The sequence below is a fragment of the Ictidomys tridecemlineatus genome, chromosome 6 (genome assembly GCF_052094955.1).
Source record: "Ictidomys tridecemlineatus isolate mIctTri1 chromosome 6, mIctTri1.hap1, whole genome shotgun sequence".
NCBI lineage: Eukaryota > Metazoa > Chordata > Mammalia > Rodentia > Sciuridae > Ictidomys > Ictidomys tridecemlineatus.
Window position 1 is genome coordinate 61,825,040 of NC_135482.1, and position 16,705 is coordinate 61,841,744.

General features: G+C 50.7%; 1 protein-coding gene across 1 annotated transcript; it reads left to right on the forward strand.

The window, feature by feature from the left end:
* Window positions 1–3,838: 3,838 nt before the first annotated feature.
* Sp7 (Sp7 transcription factor) lies at window positions 3,839–13,093 on the forward strand. The gene is made up of 2 exons (XM_040280570.2): window positions 3,839–3,967; window positions 10,186–13,093. Exons 1-2 carry the CDS (start codon window positions 3,947–3,949, stop codon window positions 11,449–11,451), a joined length of 1,287 nt encoding a protein of 428 aa, XP_040136504.1. The 5' UTR covers window positions 3,839–3,946; the 3' UTR covers window positions 11,452–13,093.
* Window positions 13,094–16,705: the final 3,612 nt, after the last annotated feature.

Below are 16,705 nucleotides of genomic sequence, written 5' to 3' on the forward strand. Positions count from 1 at the left end.
CTGGCTTTGGGAGATCAGAAAGGTACTATCCCACCCCTTCCTTCAGGGGCGTCCATCGCTGGGAGCTCAGTGTCTGGGTGGCCATGGGCGGAGGCTGAGGGGCCCCTAGGGTGGTGGGGGGTGGTGGATAGAAACCAGATGCCTAGGGGGTTTATACTGGAAGGACCAGAGCCGCAGCCTCTACCCGCCCCTGCCACATGGCGCCTCTGCCTGGGCTGCCCCACCCCCTGGAAGGCTGGGCTGAGGGAGGCCTGAGAGGGTGGAAGTGGGTCCTTGGTAAGGGATTCCAGTTGCTGCCCCTACCCCCTACGCACTGGGGAAGTAGGGTGGGGAACAAGACCCAGGAATACCAGGACCTCAGCTCACTCGGCTGCAGTACTATGTTTAAAATGGGTGTGGAAGAAGTCGGAAGCCAGGACCTAAGGCAGGCGGGACTGAGGGCTACAGAGGGTTTTGGGCAGCCACTCTGCCAGTCTGGTGCAGAACTTTGATGGGAGTCATGGTCAGTCCAGGGGCTAACCTATTTGGGTTGTCACATCAAGGGCTCTGCTTCACATTCCCCAGGACCCTGCTCCTTTTTTTTCTTTTCTAGCACTCTTTGGGTTTGAACACTTCTGCCACTTCCCATGTAGGATTAAGGGTTACTAAAGCCCACAAGGGAAGTAAAGAAGGTTGATCCTTCTCCTAATCTCCTCCCCCAGTCCTGTCCTTCATTTCATCTTTTTACCCTTTAAAAAAAAAAAAACAAAAAACACACAACTATTTTCACTTGTAGATGGACACAACTCCTTTATTTATTTGTTTATGTGGTTCTGAGACTCGAACCCAGGGCCCTACACATGCTAGACAAGCACTGTACCACTGAGCCACAACCCCAGCCCTACCCTTTTTCTATTTCCCTTTCAGTCTTTTTTTCTTCTCCAATCTAGTTTGAGCACCAACCCCCTCTCACACCTCCTGTCTCAGATTTCTCCCCTGCCTCAGTTTCCTGCCTGGTCTAACTGGTTTGCCTCTCTTCTATTGGCAATACAGCAATTTCTCTAATGCCTGCCTTTCTTCTCCCAACTTCTGATCTAGGGACCCCAGAAATCCAACTAGCACCCGAGGCTCAGGCTAAACTACCCCCCCAACCAGGCAACCAGGGGGAGACAGCAAGGTCACAGGGACACCCCACCACGGGCACTTCCTCTAGGGCAGACGGGTGGGGTGGCCCATGTAATCATCGGACACAATTATGTGCTATTTATACTCCCTCCCCGCCCCCCCACCTGCTGGCTACTTAACCCTCCACCTCCTCCAGACCTGGCCAAGCCTCTGGCTATTCCCCAGTCCTTCTAAGCCATTGTCTCTCCATCTTTGTTCCTCTTTTAGTTTTTTTTTTTTTTTTTTTTTTCCCCTGGTCTCTCTGGTTTTTCCAAAGCCACATATCTGGTCTTCTGTTTTCCTTTTCCCTCTTTCTTACGCCTTTTGATGTCTCTTCTGATTCTCTTGGACTGTATCACTTGCTCTTATGTCTCTTGGTCCTTCTGTGTTTCTCCTTTTGCTTCATTACTTTTGTCTGAAGGCCACCTGGTTCCTAACCCCTTCCTGCAAAGTTGGGCTCACAGGATTCCTTGTGGGGAAATACGTCCTACCCTGAACTTGGTTCCTGCTTGCTGCTTAAGCTGCTGTGTACCCTCCCTGGACCTCTATCTGCTCCTTTCACCTCCGAGCTTTTTCCTTGGAGAGCTGGGAGTACAAAAGAAGCACGGAAGTGGGCCCTTAGAAAGAGAAAGTGAGGAAAGGAAGGAAAGTGGGGAAAGACAGGCAGGGCTGGGAGGGGACCCAGGGTTGTGTTGGAGAAAAAACCTGCCTAACAATCCCTGCCAGGTCCCCCCACATACACACTACAGTGGGACAGATGCTGGTTCTACCACTTGGTGGCCCAGTCTTCTCTCTCCCATAAACTTACCCCAGGACCCATCTGTCAGTTAACAGACCTTTTGGGTTGCCCTTTCCCAATATGGTTCACCTTCCTTTTCTACTTTTCATGCGTGTATGCGTGTGTGTGTGTGCGCGTGTGTGTATGTGTGTGTGTGTGTGTGTATGTGTTTTGGTACTAGGGATTAAACCCAGCAGTGCCCTGACACTGAGCTATATGCCCAGTCCTTTTCATTTTTTATTTTGAGATAGGGCCTCAATAAATTGCTGTGGTGGGCCTTGAACTTATGATCCTCTGCCTCAGTTTCCAGAGCCACTGGAATTATAGGTGTGCACCACTATGGCCAGCTTTCTTCTATCCCATTTTGATGGGAAGTCAGAGTTAGGAAGCCCTGATTAAGCTTTCACTTCAGTTCTTTTTGTTGCTGATGGAATGGTGCAAGGCAATGAGCAGTGGAACCTGGGAAGTATGATCACTTATGAAAAGAACTATCTGTCAAAGGATGGAAATTAAACCCCCGCTCAAGAATGGCAATTGGGTAACTATTAAGGAATAAGAGAGGCTAGGGCACTTTTTTTTTTTTATATAGGGGATAACCCAAAGGGGCTAAGCATAGGCATGTATGAGTTGACCCAAAGAGCTCTGCCCTAATCCTCATTCCTGCCTGCCTTAAGTTTTTTTAGAGCCAGATTCCAAGGTTCTGTCATAAAAAGCAAGGTGAGCCTAAGTATCACTTCCTAGCAGTGAAACTGAGGCACTGGAAAGAGAAAGACTAAGGGATCCTTAAGTCTGTGCCCAGCCCTTTCCTACTCTACACCCCTTCTTCCAGGTCTGGCTCTGCAACCTACTTCAGTAACCCTAAAAGTTTGTGCAGCAGAAGCCTCTACCCCTGGGCACACCTTCCCTCCTGGCCACACACACACACACACACACACACACACACACACACCTCTTCTGAGTTCCATGTGGGTGAATGGGGAGGTAAGCATCTTTGTGGTGAGCTCAAGTGTGTGGGGAGTATGTGCCCCCAGCATGTCCCCATGTTCATTTGTATGTGAGTTTTTCTGTGTTCATTCATGACAGTGGCAGTACTTGTGTGGGTAGTGCTGCGTGTATACATGTGGTGTGCATGCATCATCCCCGTGTTTGTCTATGAGTGTGTATGTCAGTGTGTTCCAGTCTCTCTGTGAGTGTCGTCCCCAGTCCCCCATCCCCCCCCCTTGGATTCTAATTAGTGGTTTGGGGTTTGTTCCTTTTCCCTCCTGTTCCTTCCCTCAGCAGCGGCGGCGGCAGCAGCCTCAGCAGCAGCAGTAGCAGCAGCAGCAGCAGAAGCCGCGTCGCCGCCGAGCAGCAGCAAGGAATCTGGAGTCAGAGTAGGATTGTAAGATCGAGCCCAGTGGGAAAAGGAGTGGAGCTGGCCTGGGAAAGGAGCGGATCCCTCCCAGCACCCTCAGGCCACCCGTTGCCTGCACTCTCCCTGCCAGACCTCCAGCGAGGGAGAGACTTGGCTCAGCCAGCCTCAGGTTTCCCCAGGTACAAGATGCTAAGAGCTCTGGGAGGGCTGTCCACAGAAGCCTATGGGGTTGTCGGTGGTGTATAGGACACCTGGGTCCACCACCCCTTTAACCTTTCCCTAGGGCACCCCCAAAGAAGCCCTGACAACTTGTCCATGCTCCTGTTCCCCCTTCCTCCTTCCCACCCCTTCCCTGGATGCCCCTTTTCTCTTCTCCCTCCCAGATCCCTTCTTTGGGGAGCTCAGCAAATGGAGCAGGAAATTTGGACCCTCTGCCTCCCTCTCTCGCCCTCCTCATTGGATCCGGAGCCTTCTCCGCTGGGAAAGCTGTAATTAGAGGGTGGATCCCTACAGACAGAGAGCAGCCCCCCCACCCCCACCCCCCAGTCCCTTCTAACTTTAGATCTCTTCTCTCCCATTCTCCCATTCTCCCTCCCTCTCCCCTCTCCCTCTCTCCGGCTCGGCTCTCTCCATCTGCCTGGCTCCTTGGGACCCCGTTCCCCAGCCTCAGGATGGCGTCCTCCCTGCTTGAGGTAACTGCCCCCTCCTCCCCCTAGGAAACCAGCCACAACCCTAAAGTCCTAATCCCTGCCCACCCCACCCCCTCAACTCACATAGACAGTAGCTGTGGTGCTTGTCACTTCCAGGGTCCTTCTGTTGAGAAAAGAGGAGTGGGCTCCATGGAGGGGCCAGCAGGGGGCAGGAGAAAAGGCAGAGAAGTATAGGGTCAGGAATCAAAGGACAGTCAGAGGAGGGTGAGAGAACATTGGGTTGGAAGGCATGGACCCCTAAGGTCAACTAAGCCACTAACTGAGGAGTGGAAAAGCAATGAGAAAAGGAGGGAGAAGGGTGGAAACAGATACAAACGGATACCAGCAGACGGGAGAGAGGGAAGGCAGAGGAGGACTGGCTAAGTGGGCATGGAGTAGCAATTGGCTATAGTTCTTTGGGGGCTCTGGTGCCCTAGGATTCCTGGCCTAAGTAGGATCTTGTTTGGTCTGTGTGGGGGAGGGGCTGGGCCTGTGAGCCGGTGTGCGAGAGGAGGTAGGCTGAAAGGAGAGGAGGAGGGCAGCCCTGCAAGGGCGGGTGTGTGTGGGGGGGGGACTGACCAGGGGAACTGAGCCCAGGCCTGAGAGGGAACCAAGGAGGAGGGACAGGGTCTGAGGCCGCCTGCCCGGCTCACAAATATTTAGCTTTCAGCCAAAGACAAACTTAGCTCTATTTTGGGAGTGGGAGGGCTCCAGGGCGGACTGGGCCACTTCCCCTCTAGGCTGGGACCCCAGTATCCCTTGCCTCTGGCACTGGGGATGGATGGAACTAGGGTACCATGGAGGTTTGGGTCTTGAGAAATCACTGACTTTCCCAGGGCTTCTGGGGAACCTAAAGCACAGAATTGGAGGACTCACAACTGCTCAGGACCTGAGTTCTCCTGGTTTCTGGCTCTCTGACTCTGTTTCTCTGTCACCATCTGTGTCCTGCTTTCTGGGTCCCCTCTGAAAGAATTTGGGGTTAAAGAGCCCTCCTTGAGAGTCAATTCTTTTCAGTAGCCTTAAATCTCCCCTATTCTTCTGGCATTCAGAAACTCCAATCTTTGTTTCTGGTGCCCTAACAAATCCCAGGGTGATGGGCCAAACAGGAAGTCAACTCATTCAACCTGAAGAAGAGGTGTGTGTGAGATGGAACAGCAGTTCTTTGACACTTGTGTCTATTGGCTGCATGGAAGTGTTAGAGTATAGTCAAGTGTGACTTTACACAGCTGAATTGTGAGAGTACAGGTGTGTGTGTGGTGTGTGTGTGTGTGTGTGAGAGAGAGAGAGAGAGAGAGAGAATATACTGGGCATCTGGGTGGTGATAGTTCAAGTGAGGAATGGTATCTGTGTAAGACTGTGAGATAGTGAGTTTGTGGCTGAGTTTGAGAGAATGGCATGCATGCCAATGAGGCAGACACCATGCTTCTTATTATTCTGTATCCAATGAGGGGTCCCCAAGTGCTATTCTTTACCCTCAGGCATGGGGACAGATGTCCTCTTACCATCTCCCCAGTAGACTTTTTATTGAGCCATCATTGCAACATTAGCCTTGAAGCTGGAAGAATGTACATGAAAATCCTGGGTCCAGTCAGGCAGGGGTAGTGTCAGTAGGCATAGGCATCATGCCAGTGTTGCCAGCGTGGCACTGGTGCCTGGGGGAAGGGCAGCCCAGAGGCTTGCTGGATAGACATAGGATTGGGGGTGCATGTGGAAAGAGGAGGAGTCTGTTGTGGAAGTTAGGTTTTCAAGTCCCATCACTCCCTGTGAGTTGAAGATGCCCTCAGCACAAAGGCTCTCCAGTCCCTCCATCTCTTTCACCTGTTTTGGTTACCTGGGCCTTCAAACTCTTCCCTATCTCTTTGGGAATCTTTCTGCCTGGCAGTGGGAAGAACCTGGGGTTCAGAGAGGGAAGCAGCTGCTGTGTGATGGGAGGCTCACCTGGATACAGTGAAAAGAAGGGGAATCTGGGAGACAGAGAAATGTGGGAGGGGGAGGTAGGAATGGAAAATTGGGCAATGGACTAAAGATAGAGCTCGATGGTAGAGCACTTGCCTAACATGTGAGGCCCTGAGTTTGATCACCAGCACCCTACATACACTATCACCTTCTTCCAAAAGAAAAAAAGGAAAAGAAAAAAAAGAAAAAAAGAAAAGGAAAAGATAGAAAGAAAGAGAAAAAGAATTGGGAAGCCAAGAGAACTAAGAAACTTGGAAGAAGGCTAAGAAAGTTAAAAACTAGGAATGGGGACATTGGGTGGTCAGCCAGCCAGCTGTCAGATGTATAGTAGACTTTTCTTTTTTTTTTTTTTAATTTTTTTTATAGTAGTAGATGGACAAAATGCCTTTATTTTATTTGTTTCATTTTTATGTAGTGCTAAGGATGGACCCAGTGCTTCACACATGCAAGGCAAGTGATCTGCCACTGAGCTACAGCCCCAGCCCTATAGTAGACTTTTCCATTGGTTGGTGGGGCTGGGCATTACACTGTAAGCTCCTTGGAAGAAGGGTCCTCTTGCCCTACTCCATGTCTGGGTGAGAGAGCTGGGACAGCTTCTATTTTGTTCTTTCTCCAAGGATTCCCTTCAGCACTTTAAACCTGTTTTTTTTTTGGGGGGGGGGGCGCGTGTCGCTCTTTCTTTCTTTCTTCTTCTTCTTTTTTTTTTTTTTTTTGGATGCTGGGTTCAAGGCTGTGGGCAGGAGACAAATAAATGTAGGGTGGGAATCTTGGGTCCTGGAAGGCAAGACATTTGATGGGGTATGGGGCACACATTCAGACCCCTAAAGTGGGACCTTCTCCTCTAGTTTTCAGGAGAGAGCAATCAGCCAGAAAAGGAAACTGAGACTATGGTGAAACTCAGCCGCATGCACAGCTTTTGATCCCCCAGGAGAGTTTGGTGGCTCTGGTGCCCTGTCTCTCCTTCCCTGCCTGCAGGGGCCCCAGGGCCTCAGCAATCCAGGGCTGGGGTCTCCTGTTGGCTTGGGACCGGCTGCCTCCTTTCACCCCTCCTTCCCTCCCCACAACTGGGTGGGGTCCCTGGGCTTGGCTGAGGCCCCTGTGGCCACAGTGTGAGGGCCGGGCGGGGGACGGCGTCGGCGTTTTTAAAAATAAACCGACCACAGGGAAACCATCGGAGCCGAGCTGGGCAGAGGGGGAGGGGGCGGTCAAGGGGGAGAAGGAGGGAGGAGTGGCCTGGTCTGGGGGTTTTCTGGGGCCCAGCACCACGGTGGTTTTCTCTTAGGTAGGAAGTACTCTGCCTCGCCCCCTACTCCCAGCCTCTCTTCTCCCCCTCTGTCTTTGCCTCTGTTTTCCTTAGCTTTTCTAGCCAAGGCTCATTTCCACCACCTCTCCTTCTTTGTTTATTCTGCTTTCCTCTCTCTCCCTCTTTTTTGTCTTTTTACCTTTCTGCTTTTTCAGGTCCTGCCCATTTCTGCCTCTTAATTCCAGTTCCCCACCTCTTGTCCCTCTCCTCTGAGGCTTTTATGGCACTTCCTTATTCTTTGTAGGGGTCCTTTGCACCCTGGTGTCTAGGTGTCCTTCTAACTCCAAGTTCCCACCTGTCCTGCCAGTGGGGCAGGAGTCAGATCCTGCCTTAACTAACCTTCTGGGGTATCAGAGGCTCCAGGGAAGCCTCTGACTAGAAAACAAACCTACTAGTGGCTCAAATTTGGGATTCCCAAGGAGCCAATTGGTTAGACAGGGGGAACAGCTGGTTTGTACTTGGGGAGTAAGTAATACAGCAGTAGTGAGTGTCCACTCCACTCATTGCAACCCTGAGATCCCAGACCTAACTCTAGTTTCCGTATCACACACACTTACCACATGCTTGGAGCTGCTAGACAGCTCTAAAACCCCTGGATTCTTTTTTCTTTCTTTTTTTTTTTTTTTTTAAATATCTTTATTTATTTTTATGTGGTGCTGAGGATTGAACTCAGGGCCTCATACATGCTAGGTGATCACTCTACCACTGAGCCACAATCCCAGCCCTCTCTCTCTCTTTTTTTTTTTTTTTTTTTTAACAGTACTTGGGATTGAACCCAGGACCCCTGTGTGTGCTAAGCAAGCATTCTACCACTGAGCTATATATATATATATGCAGTCCCTTTGGGGTTCTTAACTCTATTAGAAAGACACCAGGCAATTGGCTTTTGAGAAACTCAAGCAGGGAACTCTACAGGATCAGCTTTTGAATGCTTTTTTTTTTTTTGGTCAAATTCTTAGTAATAGAAACATGTGTATGTTAGCCAGGGATACTGGAGGGCATCTCCTCCTGGGAGGTACTAAGTCTGACCTAGGGAGGGTTACCATGAGCTCCTGAGGGAGGTGGTCTTAAGTGTGGTATGACTTGATAGCAGTGGCTTGATGGGCATTAAGGAGATACCTCTGCATTTCCAAAAGACCCTCTCAAGTCCCACATGCATGTCTTCCTTCACTCACTACACTGGAAAGGTAAAGAGAAACTAGTGACATAGGCTACATGTTGGGGAATACTGAGGCATGGAGGGATGTGGCTGTGAGTCAGTATCTTAGCTACTCCAATTCCCTGCCTTGGAGGGGTCTGAAGACTTTGGGCTCTTCCACCCACCAGCTGGTACCATGAAGCAGGAGGTGCCCACTGCTTGCATGAAAGACATTCTTGCCTCAGCCACAGTCCTGGCTTGGCGGCAGCCCTATTGCCTCTCAATGTCCCAGTGTCTCTGCTGTTGCTTCCTCTTGTCTCTCAGTCCCGGAGTGCCTGCCAAGAGATTCCTTACTAGGGACATGCGGACTTGGGACCTCAGGGAGATCAGGTCACTGCCTAAGTGAGGAGATGAAGCAGAGGCAGGAAGTGGAATAAAGGGTGAAGCCAGCAAAATCGAGAATGGGGGCAGATATGATTTCCTAATACTTCTTTTTCTACCTTTTAATTTTTTTTTTTTTTTGAGACAAGGTCTTTTTATGTTGTCCTAAATCAAGCAAGTCTTGAACTCATGGGCTCAAGGGATATTCCTGTCTCAGCCTTACAAGTAGCTGGCACTACAGGTGTTGGACACATGTGCTTGGCTCCATGCTGCTCTTTGAGTTGCATCTTTTTTTCTGAGTCCCTGACTGTGATTTCTTTCTGTTATAAACCTGCTTCCCAGCATTGAGATCATAATTTTCACCTCACTAAGCTGCTGCCTCCTCCTCCTCCTCTTCCTCTTCTTCTTTTTGGTATTGGTGATTGAATACAGGGATACTTTGCCAATGAGCTACATTCTCAGCTCTTTTTATTTTTTATTTTGAGACAGATTCTCATAGGTTTCTGAGGTTGGCCTTGAACTTACTATCCTCCTGCCTCAGCCTCACAAGTGGCTGGGATTACAGGCATGTGCTACCATGTCCAGTATTAGCTGCTGCTTCTATCCCAGCTCTTCTCAGTAATTTAGAGTCTCCTGTTCCTCCAAGGCCTTTACACATCCCTAACAACTCCACATGGTCTCTGCTTCCTGCCTCTTTGTCTGAGGTGTTAGGCTGAAGTCTTGGGCCTCCATTTTCCTTTATTTATTTATTTATTTTTTGGTGGGGGCAGCATCAGGGACTGAATCTCCGGGGCACTCAACCACTGAGCCACATCCCCAGCCCCCATTTTTTTTTTTGAAAGAGAAAGAATTTTAAAAAAATATTTATTTTTCAGTTTTCAGTGGACACAACATCCTTATTTTTTATTTGTTTGTGGTGCTGAGGATCGAACCCAGTGCCCCGTGCATGCCAGGCGAGCGTGCTGCCTCTTGAGCCACATCCCCAGCCCGAGAGAGAATTTTTTAATATTTATTTTTTTAGTTTTCGATGGACACAGCATCTTTATTTTATTTTTATTTGGTGCTGAGGATCGAACCCAGCACCCCGCGCATTCCAGGAGAGCATGCTACCGCTTGAGCCACATCCCCAGTCCCCCCAAGAGGACATAATACCTTTATTTTATTTATTTATTTTATGTGGTGCTGAGGATCAAACCCAGTGACTCACCCATGCTAGGCAAGCGCTCTACTACTGAGCCACAACCCCAGCCCTCATGACTCTATAGTTCTGCCTGGATGCCAGGCCTCACTGGCGCACCTCTCTTTCCTCTAGTCCCCTATCCTTTCCAACTCTTCCCTGACCCCTCTGCTCCATTCTTCATGTCTCTAGGTCTCAGTCCTAGAGTTTTGCCCTTTCTTCTGCCTTCTCCTCTTCCCCTAAGCAGTGCTTCCTTCTTTCCACAGGAGGATGCTCACTATGGCTCCAGTCCCTTGGCCATGTTGACAGCTGCATGCAGCAAATTTGGTGGCTCCAGCCCTCTGCGGGACTCAACAACACTGAGCAAAGCAGGCACAAAGAAGCCATACTCTGATCTTTCAGCTCCCAAAACCATGGGGGATGCCTACCCAGCCCCCTTTTCAAGCACCAACGGGCTCCTCTCACCTGCAGGCAGTCCTCCAGCACCCACCTCTGGCTATGCCAATGACTACCCACCTTTTTCTCATTCATTCCCTGGGCCCACAGGCACCCAGGACCCTGGGCTACTAATGCCCAAGGGACACAGCTCTTCTGACTGCCTGCCCAGTGTCTACACCTCTCTGGACATGGCACACCCATACGGCTCTTGGTACAAGGCGGGCATCCATGCAGGCATCTCTCCAGGCCCAGGCAACACTCCTGCTCCTTGGTGGGACATGCACCCTGGGGGCAACTGGCTAGGTGGTGGGCAGGGCCAGGGGGATGGGCTGCAAGGGACGCTGCCCACAGGCCCTGCTCAGCCTCCACTGAACCCTCAGCTACCTACCTACCCATCTGACTTTAACCCCCTTAATCCAGCCCCCTACCCAGCACCCCACCTCCTGCAACCAGGGCCCCAGCACGTCCTGCCCCAAGATGTCTATAAGCCCAAGGCTGTTGGCAATAGTGGGCAGCTAGAAGGGAGTGGTGGAGCCAAACCACCTCGGGGTGCAGGCACTGGGTCCAGCGGTGGATATGGGGGCAGTGGGGCAGGGCGCTCCTCCTGTGACTGCCCCAACTGCCAGGAGCTAGAGCGGCTAGGGGCAGCAGCAGCTGGGCTGCGGAAGAAGCCCATTCACAGCTGCCACATCCCTGGCTGTGGCAAAGTGTATGGCAAGGCCTCACACCTGAAGGCGCACTTACGCTGGCACACAGGAGAGAGGCCTTTTGTCTGCAACTGGCTCTTCTGTGGCAAGAGGTTCACCCGATCAGATGAGCTGGAGCGCCACGTTCGTACTCACACCAGGGAGAAGAAGTTCACCTGTCTGCTCTGCTCTAAGCGCTTTACCAGAAGTGACCACCTGAGCAAACACCAGCGCACCCATGGCGAGCCAGGCCCAGGACCCCCTGCTAGTGGCCCCAAGGAGCTAGGGGAGGGCCGTGGCGTGGGAGAAGAGGAGACCAATCAGACACCCCGACCTTCAGCCTCACCAGCACCCCCAGAGAAAGCCCCTGGAGGCAGCCCGGAGCAGAGCAACCTGCTGGAGATCTGAGCTGGGTGGAGGGTCTCCAGTGCCAGGGCCGCCTTGCCAGCCTCTCTTGGCTCTATGGACTATTGTCCCTCACTCTTTTTTCCATGCATGTTGTCTTTTGAGGCTCTACCTTGGCCATTCTGGACCTGGTTATCTCCTTGCACGCCTGCTCAGCTCACCTCCTCCCTTTGCCATGAGCCTGGCTTTCGGCCAAACTCTCATCTCAGGCCCTCACTTTGTGCGCGATTCCTGTGCTCTTGGTTCCTAGGTTTTCCTTCACCCCTTGTTCACAGGTTTTCTCTCCTTGGCTTTTGCCATGCCAACTCACTTTCTTTCCATTTAGCTTCCCAACACTATTTCTCCCTCTTACTAATTCCTTTCTGCTTCACAAGCTTATTTACTGCTATCACTCAGCTTCCAGGCTTGTCTTCCCAACTTACTCCACGGCTTTCCATTCTGCAGAGTTTTTTTCCTTTTCACAAACAAGATGATGATGTTAATGATGATGATAATTTATTGCCCCCTGGTGGCTTCTTCCTTATAGACCCCAGTTATAGGAGGCTTGGGGTTATTGACCTGGCTGGGAGCAGGGTGCCAAGAGTGGGGCAAACCAGTGGGGATCTGATCCCAAAGATGGGGTAACCCCTGGGTCAGGGAGACTGCCCCCAGGCCTATATATTTAACTCCATGCACCCCGAGTAATGAATACTAGTAATAATAATTCTATTTATCTAAGTTATGATGACGGGTCCGGTAGAATGAGCTGGGGAGGGAAGGGGATCCATTTCTGCTAAGGAAATTCTAGCCAAATGTATTGCTGTATAGACAAAGTGGTAGTGGAGGTCTTGTTAATAGAATTTCTATCATCAGGGTCTCAGTGGGGTTTCTCTTTCAATGGAGTTTCTAACAAATTGGGTTAAAAGAGTTGATGTGAGTATCTCTCGATTAGGAGATCCCTAGTATCCCCAGCCCCAGTCAGAAGCTGTGAAACCTCAAGTCCTATGGAGGGGAGAAGGACTGGAATGTATCCCAGCTCCCTTGACCCCAGAGCAGGTTCTTCCACTGCCCCTTCTCTCAGACACCATGATCTCATCAGGCTAATTCCCTGTTGTCATGGTTAGGGAGAGCTTACAGCTGCCATCTAAAATGTGCTCTTTGGGGAAGCCCACCTAACAGGAGGACATTGATTTGGAGATGCTCCTCCTGAACAATGGAGGGGGAAGTCTTTCTCTGGGATCAGATTAAAATAAATCAAGTATTTATTGAGTGCCTATCCTGTGCAAGGCACTGTGCTAGGCCTGGTGCCTAGAAACCATGAGAAAGAATTTATAGAGCTTAGGAGGAAAGAGGTCCCCAAACTGATTTGGGGGTGCATTTGCAAGCTCCCAACCTGGGACTTCCAACTCCACCTCCAGTGACTTTTAAAGCCGCTTAGTGCCTTTGAATACCTTTTCTGAGACTGGATCCTCCTTTTCTGTGCCCTGCTCCCACAAGTCCCCAGGTTAAAGGGTAAAGCTGCTGGAATTTGGGGAGAGGGTAACATTGTGGAAGGCAAAGAATCATCCCCTTGTGGAGTCCTTTTTTTTTTTTTTTAATTTAATAAAATTTCAATTTGAAATCGTGTCCTGGTGAGAAAAAGGGAAGAGAAGGGTGAAGGGTGGTCCACAGCTTTTCCTAAGCAAAGCCAGGGACTCTATGTGCGATATTCAGTTATGCTCGTTTGCATTATATGCTGGAGGTAACACACTCTGTCGGCCACGCACTCCAAGCGGGGTTGTTTTTAACGGTCCAGTACTGTCCGCAGAGTGGGGAAGGTAGAGGTGTTATCTTCCAGGGCCCTATTCTAGTAGTATTCTCACACTACACCTCCGACTTTGGCCAGAGCAGTGACCGGGTATGGGCACCCCAGTCGCAAAGCGGACTAGCGCGGAGCCCCAGCCTCGCCAAGCTGCGGCTCCCGGCGGGCGGACCCCGCCTGGCACGTAACCCGCCCCCTGCCCCGAGCCTGCAATCAGTCGTGCCCGCCACGGAGTTAGCGGAGGAACAAAAGCCACTCTGTGGAAGCCATCCCCAAGCCACAATAGGGCTTTGTGCGGCCCCCGCCCCCCAGAGCGTCCCCACTGGGCGCTCCTCGAGGCCTGGGCCTGTCTCCCGCCTGCGCCCTCTGACAGACTGACCACCCTGCCCGGTCCCGAGTGGCGCAGGAGCCGGTGGGAGGGAGTCGGCGGTCCTAGGCGGGGAGCAGGGTGGGCTCGGGTTACGAGCCCCCTCCCCACCCTGCCGCCGCTCCTGCCCCCGCCCAGGTGCGAAATCTCCTGCCCTCTGGCGGGGCGCGCAGCTTCAAAGTCGCTTTGAAGAAATCCGAGTTCCGAGGATTTCTTTAGTGGGCTGGGGGCTGTGGCGGAAGAGAGGTCTGGGAGAGGAGGCTGGAGATGAGTAGCGGGGGGGCGCCTCGGAGCTGGTCTGAGAGAGAGGTCCGGAGCGGACCCAAGCTCCCACCCCCACCCGGGGGAAGGAAGGCTCCTCGGGACCCCCCAGGGTCTGGCCCTCTCGCCTCCCGGTCTCCGCCTGTCCGGTGCCAGCTCCTGCCCGCCGCAGCCTCGCGGTCCTCCCCTCCCCGGCCCCTCGGCTCCTTTCATCTTCCCTAGACTCCGCTTGGGGTTTTGCTGGTTTCTGGGAGATAAAAACCGCTTCAAATAGCCGCGGCGCACTGCCAGGACAAACAGGGCCGGGCGGGCCATGTGCGCCTGGTTACCGGCCCCGGCTCCGGGCGCCCTGCTTTGGCGAGCCAAGCTCCAGGCGACCCAGGCTCCGGCGATGCCTCCCAAAGTGGGGCCCCCCATTTAGAAGTCTCGGGCAGCGGCTTCCGCGCTGCCTCGGTTTCCCGCCCAGGTCGTTGGGAGGGGCCGTGGAGACCGCCCGCTAAGCCCTTAGAGACCTGGGACGGCGGATCACAGTCGCTGTGTCGCCGGGCCGTCGCGCCCCCTGGTGAAGTTAGTAAGGGAAGACATTAGTCCTGAACTTTGGCCTCCCCAGAACCCACAAATTGTGAAAAACATCCAACAAATGTTAAAGAAGCATTATGGGGGAGTTCACGGTACTTGGGTCAGGCCAGGGCAGTGTCAGGGGACAGAATATCATTGCTCCTTTCCCCCACTTCACATTACAGGATAAGAGGTAAGCACCTGGGCTGGGTTTGTGGTTCAGTGGTAGAGCACTTGCCTAGCACGTGTGAGGCCCTGGGTTCAGTTCACAGCACCACATATAAATAAATAAAATAAATGTTCATTGACACCTAAAAAAATATTTTTTAAAAAAGATAGACACCTAACTGATAATTATGACATAACCTATTGGTGAAAATCCAGTCTTTATCAAAGGGTGGTGGAAATTGCAGGTGGGAGTAATTTCTTGGGTGTTTTGGGGGATGAATGGCATTATGATCCAGATTCAAACAAAAATTTTGCCTGAAGGTCCTCAGCGCTCTCCAGTAATCTGTCAGCATCGTTGACTCCCTCTTCCTTCAAACCTGCTTGGTTTCAGGGAGAGATTTTCCAACCAGATTCTCCAAGGGTATATATCCCCAGTTTGTTGCTGATGGGCTTTGTTTGTTTATTTCATGGGTTGAACCCTGGGACACTTGACTACCAGCCACATCCTCAGTCTATTTTTTTTTTTTTTAAGAGAGAGAGAGAGAACTTTTTTTTAATATTTATTATTTATTTTTGAGTTTTCGGCAGACACAACATCTTTGTTTGTATGTGGTGCTGAGGATGGAACCCGGCCGCATGCATGCCAGGCGAGCGCGATACCGCTTGAGCCACATCCCCAGTACCCCCAGCCTAATTTTTATGTTTTATCTAGAGACAGGGTCTCACTGAGTTGCTTAGGGCCTTGCTAAATTGCTGTGGCTGGCTTTGAACTGGGGATCCTTCTACCTCTGCTTCCTGAGCTACAGGGATTACAGGCCTCTGTGGGATTATACCTACCCAGTTGCACTTTAAAATTTATGTGACTTCTCAGGCAACAGTGAACCAACCTAGGTGTGTCTGGTAGTACATTCCTATTATCCAAACTACTTGGAGGCTCAGGCAGGAGGATCCCAAATTCAAGGCCAACCTGGACAATTTAGCAAGACTCTATCAAAATAAAAAACAGGGCTCTGTGGTAGTTCCCAGTATCCTCTCCATTTTTTTTTTCTTAATTTTAAAACAGGGTTCTTCCTAAATTGCCCACAATAGTCCCAATTTTTTAATTTTTATTTATTATTATTATTATTATTTTTATGTGTGTGTATGTGTGGTGCTGAGGATTGAACCCAGGGCCATGTGCATGATAGGCAAGCACTTTACCAACCGAGCTATATCCCCAACCCAATAGCCTCAAATTTGTTATTCTCCTACTTTGGCCTCCCAATCCCTAGGATTACAGCATCTCAGAATAAAATTTTAAGAGGGGCTGAGGATGTAGTTCACTGGTTGAGTGCCTGTGGGCTCATTAACCTGGGTACTGGAAAGGTTTAGAGCCTGGTCACTTAAAATGCGTTCTGTACAGTGTCACTTGGGGGTTCTGTGAACTACAGCCTCTGAATCCCACCCTAGAATCCACTATTTTAAAGGATCCCCAGGTGATTCCTATGTCCCTTAACATTTGAGAAGTACCAGCCATGTACTATTCTTAGTGGTACATGTCTGTAATCTTTGTTACAAGGAAACTGAAGCAGGATTGAAAATTCAAGGCCAGCCTGTGCAATTTAGCAAGACCCTGCCTAAAAAAAAAAAAAAAAAATTAAATGTACTGAGGATATAGGTCAGTGCCGCTGGGTTTAATCCAGTACCAGAAAAACAAAAACAAAATAAAACAAAACAAAAAAAGCAAAGCAAAACAAAACAAAAAATCTGAGAAGTACTAGAGTATAGGTGGGTCACCTGCCTTGTCACAGGTGAGGTGCCTTTTCAGTAAATTTCTGAAACCCTTTTTGTTTTTTCTGGGGGTGGGGTACTAGGGATCTGAATTTGACCACTGAGCCACATCCCCAGCCCTATTTTGTATTTTATTTAGAGACAAGGTCTCACCCAGTTGCTTAGCATCTCGACATTGCTGAGGCTGGCTTTGAACTCATATTCCTCCTGTCTCAGCTTTCAGAGCTGCTGGGATCACAGGTATGCACCACCATGCCTGGCTTGGAATGCTTTGTTTTTTGACCTGGAAATAACTCTCTTGGAGAGAATTTTTCAGGTAGAAAGGAGGGAAGACACAGAATCCAAGAATTCAA